Source organism: Ornithorhynchus anatinus, chromosome 12 (assembly GCF_004115215.2).
Source record: "Ornithorhynchus anatinus isolate Pmale09 chromosome 12, mOrnAna1.pri.v4, whole genome shotgun sequence".
Classification (NCBI taxonomy): Eukaryota; Metazoa; Chordata; class Mammalia; order Monotremata; family Ornithorhynchidae; genus Ornithorhynchus; species Ornithorhynchus anatinus.
In genome coordinates, this window is record NC_041739.1 from 12553998 (window position 1) to 12561154 (window position 7157).

The following is a 7157-nucleotide window of genomic DNA, read 5'->3' on the forward strand; positions in this document are numbered from 1 at the left end:
CTGAGTAGTTTGTATCTACCCCTGTGTTTAGTATAGTGCCTGGCACATACCAAGTGTTTAACAAATATCGTTAAAAAGCTAAAAAAAAAGAAAAAAAATTCAGGATCCTAGTCAAAAGAGCACAGGCCTGGGAGCCAGAAGAGTTGGGTAATAATAATAATGTTGGTATTTGTTAAGCACTTAACTATGTGCCAAGCACTATTCTAAGCACTGGCTAATCAGGTTATCCCACTTAGGGCTCACAGTCTTCATCCTCATTTTACAGATGAGGTAACTGGCTCTTGCTCTTGCAGAGCTGGGATTAGAACTCACGTCCTCCGACTCCCAAGCCCGGGCTCTTTCCACTGAGCCACGCTACTTCTCCAACTAACAAGCGTACTAACCCTGTTTCAGCCACTTGCCTGCTGGGTGACTTTGGGCAAGTCGCTTAACTTCACTGAGCCCCGATTTCCTGTAAAATGATGAATTAATACTCGTTCTCCCTCCTACTTTGAGCCCAGTGAGGGACAGGAAGTGTGTCCAACCTGATATTATCATCCATTATCATTTACCTTCCCCAATGCTTAGTGCAGTGTGTGGCAAATAATAAGCCCTAAATACTACAATTATCATTACAGCTGGAAGCTTGGGGCTCAGTGAGGACTCAAAACCCTCATCAGCAGCAGGAAACCCCTGCTCTGCACCATGCTCTGAGGGCACAGATGAACCTTCCAAGATGTCGGAACTGACTGTTCAGAAAATTGCTTAGAACTGAAGAGCTACAAAAAGATTCTGAGAGTTTGTGGCTCTCTGAATTGCAGTCTGGGGCTTTCTTCCTTCTAATCCCCCAGCCACAACTACCAGTAGAGAACTTTAGGGAGGTGCACTGGGTCCACCCCACTATGGATCTTTCAGACTATATTATAAAAGCACTCACAGCCTAGTCAAAAAGTGGGACCTTCTGCTGGTAATAAAACAGAACGTCAAATCTTCTCAGGTTTGTTTTCCACATCTTCAGCAACCTGAACTGAGGATGAATCTACAAATCCAAATTTTATATGCCAAATGAATAGCCCCTAGTCAGGAAGGGGACTGCCTCAGGAGGTAAGGAGACAGTCACCCGAAAGAGGCTCTTCCCTTCATCTGGTAGCCTTTTCTATTGACTTCTATTAACTTTAAAGGAGATCTGACTGAGCCTGTAGCAAGACTGTTCTTTAGCCTCTCCTCTCATTCCTGTTTCCTCCCACCCTTCTTCATCCAAGGGGAGCTGGAGGGAAATAGATCAAGTCAGCATGGCAAACTCCACCCCCGTAAGCACTAGCCTCAAAATGGGGCGGAGGGCATTGTTTCAAAATGTTTTCAATTAGGGTTCACTCAAATTTCCTCATATATTTTAAAGCCTCCTTCCTTCCCACCGGTACATTGTCATAAATCTAATCATGCCCATTTCAGCCTTGATACCAACCTGACCTTAACCCTCTATAATAAGACCTGAGCTGAGACAAACCTAGCTGAGTCTCCCACCCTCCCGCCACCAGCATAAATGGTTACAAAACTGATCTTACTCTGTTAAATGCACAAGCTTTGCTCAATTAAAAATCTTTCCATTATTTAAATGTTCATTCCATGCACCACACTCCACTTTGCTTGTTTGGGACACCTCCAGATCAAAGACTCTGTTTTTTGGGTGGTGGTTTTTTTTTTCCAGTCAGGAATAAAGAAACAATTGATTCCTAGAAAAATATGGAATTTATCAAGTTTAGTACAGGTCACCACTGGCAAACTTGATATGAACCAGTTATTTGTTTGCCAAACAGGTCCATAGAAATCTAGGCCAGAAGTAACAAAAGCTACTAGTCCACTCTATTTTTCTGAATTAGTGTTATTTAATAATGATTTATTGTGTGCAAAGCACTGTACCATGAATAATATAATAGAGTTATACACACACAGGGAGCACGACCTAGTGGATAAAGCTAGAGAAAGCTGGTGCCAATCCTAGCTCTGCCACCTGCCTGCTCTGTGACCTAGGGCAAGTCACTTAACATCTCTGTGCCTCTGTTTTGTCAATTTCAAAATGGGGATTCAATAACTGCTCTGTCTCCTACTTAACGCTAAGGCTCAAATGGGACGGGGACTCTATCCAGCCCAGGCCCAAAACTTGAAATAATGCTTGACACATAATAAGCGCTTAAATACTGTTGTTTATTAAAAAGAGAGTTTATAGCTTACGTGGGGAGTCAATCATTAATAAAATTGCAGATAGGGAAAATTGTAGATATTTCTAAAGATATTTCTCTAGTCTCTAAGCTCACTGTGGGTAGGGGATGTGTTTGTTGCACTGTACTCTCCCAAGTGCTTAGTAATAATAATAATAATAATGATGGTATTTGGTAAGGGCTTACTACGTGCTGAGCACTGTTCTAAGTGGGGGGATGCAAGGTAATCAGGTTGTTTACAGTCTTAATCCCCATTTTCCAGATGAGGTAACTGAAGGCACAGGGAAGTTAAGTGACTTGACCAAAGTCACACAGCTGACAAACGGCAGAGCTGGAATTAGAACCCACGAATTCTGACTCCCAAGCCCACACTCTTTCCACTAAGCCACGCTGCTCCTCAATATAGGATTTTGCACACAGTAAGTGCTCAGTTAACACAACTGAATGAATGATATTTACATAGGTTCTAGAGGCTTGGGTATCAACGTGATGAAGGGGTACACAACTAAATACATAGTCAAAGGTGAGAAGAGGGCTGGTAGGGGAAATGAAGGCTTAGTCAGGGAAGACTTCTTGGAGAAGATGTGATTTTAGGAGGGTACTGTAACCCACCTCAAATCCAGTGAATAGAGGACCTACACTCAGTTCATTATCAACCTTTAGTCAGGGTAGACCTGGCCAGACCCATCCTGAATTCAGGAGTTCTTTCAATTGCCGGTATTAATTGAGCACTTACTGTGTGCAGAGCACTGTAGTAAGCTGTCCCTATGAAATGCTGAGATTTGCAACTCCAACAGGTGCATACAGAATACTGCACAACGGTCCTGTGGCTGTATTCTGGCCCTGGGGGCTTTGGTCACCTCCAGATCACCAGCTGTGCTCCCTGAGCTTCAAGTAGGAGAGAGCAAGAAGGAGAAAGCAAGCCTACCTTCAAGCCCAGTCAACCTTTCGACTGCCTATCCAGCTCATGCTTATCCCAAGTAGGGCTGTACTCCGGGGAATTCCACATTGAGGGGCCAACTTTCACTTCACCGGCAGCAATTGAGTTGCTCGTCCCACACAAGCATCCCCAGCTGGCAATCAGTCAAGCCCCCACAATCCCAGGCAGGCTCTTTTTCCATCCATCTCCTTATCCCTCCCTCCATTTTTCTTTATTTCCTTTCCCTCAGGAAAAAAAAAAAACCTTCTGTAGCTCTAAAGTTGTTTCCCTTTCCTCATGACTCTTATGTACCCACCAACCAGGAGTCCCATAATCCCTCCCCACTTCCCCACAGTCCCCTTGCCCACCATGCCTGGGTGGGCTTCCCAGCCCACTTTTTTTGTTCAAAAAAAGAATGCTCCACATCCATAGCTTTCCCCCCCGTCCCCAGTGCCAATGCCCATATGGGGAATAAGGCTAGGGAGAGATCTGGGGACTACAGTCCGGACCACAACCGGCTGCAGCATTGATGGAACAAGTTTTGTTTTTGTTTTGTTTTTTAAAGTAATGCTAGGCAGGAAAGGGAAAGGGGTATGGACACAGTGAAATTATTTTAAAAGTCACAGTGGACCGTTCAAAGAGTCACAGGAAGACACCAGGCTTGGGGTGGGGTTATCTGACTGCAAGTCAAGATAGCCAGGGTGAGAACACACACTATTTTATTTCCAATGAAAGTAAAAAAAAGTTAGCCAAGCTGTGGTTGGACATCCCAAGCTACCATCGCCCTTTTTCAGCTCCTCCCCTTTACAGCAACTAGCCACTACATTCTCTTCCATTTCCTTTGACTCGGCCACATTCCCTGCTTTCATCTGTGAAGGAAACCAGACCTCTGAAAACCCACCTTGTGTGGAAGGAACGTTTCTACTAGCATTCTCCCAAGTGCTTAATACAGTGCTCTGCCCACAATATGCACTCAGTAAATACTATTGATGGATTGATTCCACCTGTTCCCTGCAGACACTGTTTATTTTTTTCTACCTAGTTCGTTATTTCATGGGAGTCCAAACTTTATAAAAAAAGATGCAATGACCCCCTTCACTTTTCTAAAAATCATATATGAAAACCACATGTAATCAGAAATGAATAATGCTCATTTCTAGATGCACAGTGTACTCTTACTTTCAGAACAGCCAGTTCTACAGTTTACTTCAAATATAAGTGCTTAGTACAGTGCTCTGCGCACAGTAAGTGTTCAATAAATAAGACTGACTGAATGAATAATATGGCATCTTAACCCAACTTCTTTAAAACACCGATTCTGGAGCTATCTAGAATATGCTGTTTACAACGCCCACTGAAGTATGTCTATTTTGTGCAATGGATATTCAAATCGGTGACATTTAACAACTAAACTCAATGATTAGGCAGATGCCTGGTTTTCATATCTGACAAGCGAAATTTCCCCCGATAAACTGAACACTGCCCACAAGCATGTATATAACCACTCTCAGAATCTGGGCCAGTTAAAGACAAGGAAAGGGAAGCAAGGAAACAAATAATATTCCATTAGGAAGTAATAGGTAATAGAGCTCTAACCGGCGGGTGCATCATTTTCCATCGACTTGACACGTGCACTCACTGCAAGATGTCGTTATGCTTAAAGACAACTAAAACACGGAGAATGGTGGATTCCGGGAGGTAAAATGCAACCAACCAGTGGGGACCACCAACACCCAATCATCCCTCTCCACCCAGTACTCTCTTTAATCTTCCTAGTTTGTAACCCTGTCACCCGATCAACAGGTATTCCATAAAAGCCAAGAAAAACTTTACCGCGGGGTCTCGAAGACTCCGTTCAACCTGGCGCCCAAGGGGGACTTCAGTCACCAGGGATTTGAGAGTCCCGGCCAGGCTGCACACCCAAGAAGCGGTCCCCCTCCAAGCGTGGGACACCTGACTCTAAAGGCAGCCGACGGCCAGTTCCGAACAAGGAGGGGGACTGTTCCCGCCTGGTCCGAGCTCGTGCCAGGTGGAACGTCAAAGGTTAAGGGATGGGGATTTCCCTCTCTTCCCACGAACAAGCTGCAGACCGGAGCTGCCCCTCGTCCCCAACCTCCCGCTCCTTCACCTGTCTCAGTTCCAAGAGGAGAGCGGGAATCCAGGGGAGAGGTGCGAAGACCCTTTTGCAAATAGGGAAAGCCAAGGCTCCCGCTCTGGGTGGTCGTGTCCCTTCCCGTGCATGTTCCTCCAGGTCTGGGCAGCGGGAATCCGGTGGGCCCGGGGGGATTCTCCGGGAATTCCGCTGACCTGGTATCTGATCCTGGAACCGGTCCTTATCCCGGCCCGCGGCACGTGCGCTCTCCCGGGCAGCGCGGAGAGGAAGCGCCCCCACGCGACCGAAGAAGGACCAGCAGCCGGAGGCGACCTCGGGAAAGGCCGGGCCCTGCTCGCCGAATAAATACGGGACCGAGAGAGACCCAAGAGCAGAAAGAGATGCACAGAGACAGCCAGAGACAGACAGAGAGAAAAAAAGGAGAGAGAGAGAGAGAGAGGAGAGAGAGAGAGGAGGTGGGAGGGGAGAGACAGAACAAGCCTCTGTGTAGGTTGGGAGGAGGGGACTTCCAAGACACTGGTTGCAACGTTGTGCACGTTTGAAAAGGTAGCAACTTAGGGGGAAATAATGATAATTAAAAAAAAAAAAGTGGGGGGAACCCCATCCTCCTGCCACCTTCTTCGGCGGCCAGGGCCCCTGCGAGACCCGGCCCAAGTTAGAGAAGGCAGAGGGAATTCCCTGACCATCTTCTCACCCCCGGGGGAGGAAAAATTCATTGGCATCAAAGAGGGCATCGCTCCCCCGCCCCCCCCCCCCCCGCAAAGGCAAGTCCGTGGCCCCCTTGGTTATTGACGCTTTTATGGGATGCGGTGCGGTGTGACTGACGGTCCACACTGTAAACTGTCACTCAACTGAGAAAGAGCAGTCCTGGGAAAACCGGTCCTTCGCAATCTCACCGGGCAGCTAGCAAAGAAGTACTCCAAGAAACTTTATCCAGAGCTGCCCCAGGGGCTTCGGACGGTTATTTAAAAAAGAAAGATCGCTTTATTCTTTCAATGCCGTTTATTGAGCGCCTGCTAAGTGCAGAGCACTGTCCTGCGCGCTTAGGATGAAGAGGGGAGGGGAAAAATGGCTTTACGATGAAGGGGGAAGGAGGAGAAACAGGTGAATTCCCCTTTGGGGATATCGGAAGAGCAGTCACCCGGGACCTGGGAAGAGCTTGAGGTTGGAGAGTGACTTACCGGCTTTACAGGGATCCTTATAATCAATTTCTTCGGCTCTGTCCTCTTCTCCGAGACCGTAAGGGTGCCCGTCCTCGGGCCCGGTGCAGCCAGACGGGTCCCCCCAGAAAAGCCACCCCGCTGCGGCCAGCCACAAGACCACCGTCCCCCGCCGACCCCCTTCCATCCCCATCGTCCGCGTCCACGGGCCGGGGGAAATACCTCGCCCGTCCACCTAGGGCCTCGGGGGGACCGAGGTTGCCAGGGGTCCGGGACCCTGCGGAGGCGATTGGAGCATAAGGAGGAGAGGGAGCGGCTCGGGCCCGTCGAAGAAGGAGAAGTTGGAGACCAGCTGGTGCCTGAGGACAGAGGGAGAGAGGGAGGGAGGGAGGAAGGTGGGATAGGGACCCGACCTCTTGCGGCTGTCGGGCAGGGGAAAACCCCGGCCAAACTTCCCGAGGAGGCTACTGCTTCTGCTCCTCCTCTGGTTCCTGCTCCTGCTCCTCCTCTTGTTCCTGCTTCTGCTCTTGTTCCTGCTCTTGCTCCTGCTCTTCTCGTGCTTCTGCTCTTGTTCCTGCTCTTGCTCTTGCTCCTCTCCTGCTTCTCCTCCTTTCCTTGCTCCTGCTCCTCTCCTTCTGCTCCTTTTCTTGCTCCTGCTCCTGTCCTTGCTCCTGCTCCGCTCCTTCTGCTCCTTTTCTTGCTCCTGCTTCTGTTCTGGCTCTTGCTCCTTTTCTTGCTCCTGCTCCTGCTCCTCCTTCTGCTCCTGC

At 48.3% G+C, this 7157-nt stretch overlaps 1 protein-coding gene across 1 annotated transcript in view; it reads right to left on the reverse strand.

Annotated features, from left to right (window-relative positions):
* Positions 1 to 6926, reverse strand: part of TLL1 (tolloid like 1) — a 180930-nt gene extending 174004 nt beyond the window's left edge. Inside the window, exon 1 of the mRNA XM_001509146.4 lies at positions 6412 to 6926. Within this exon, the coding sequence (XP_001509196.1) occupies positions 6412 to 6583 (172 nt within the window). The 5' untranslated portion in view covers positions 6584 to 6926. The remainder of the gene's footprint in view (positions 1 to 6411) is intronic.
* Between the last annotated feature and the right edge of the window lie 231 nt (positions 6927 to 7157).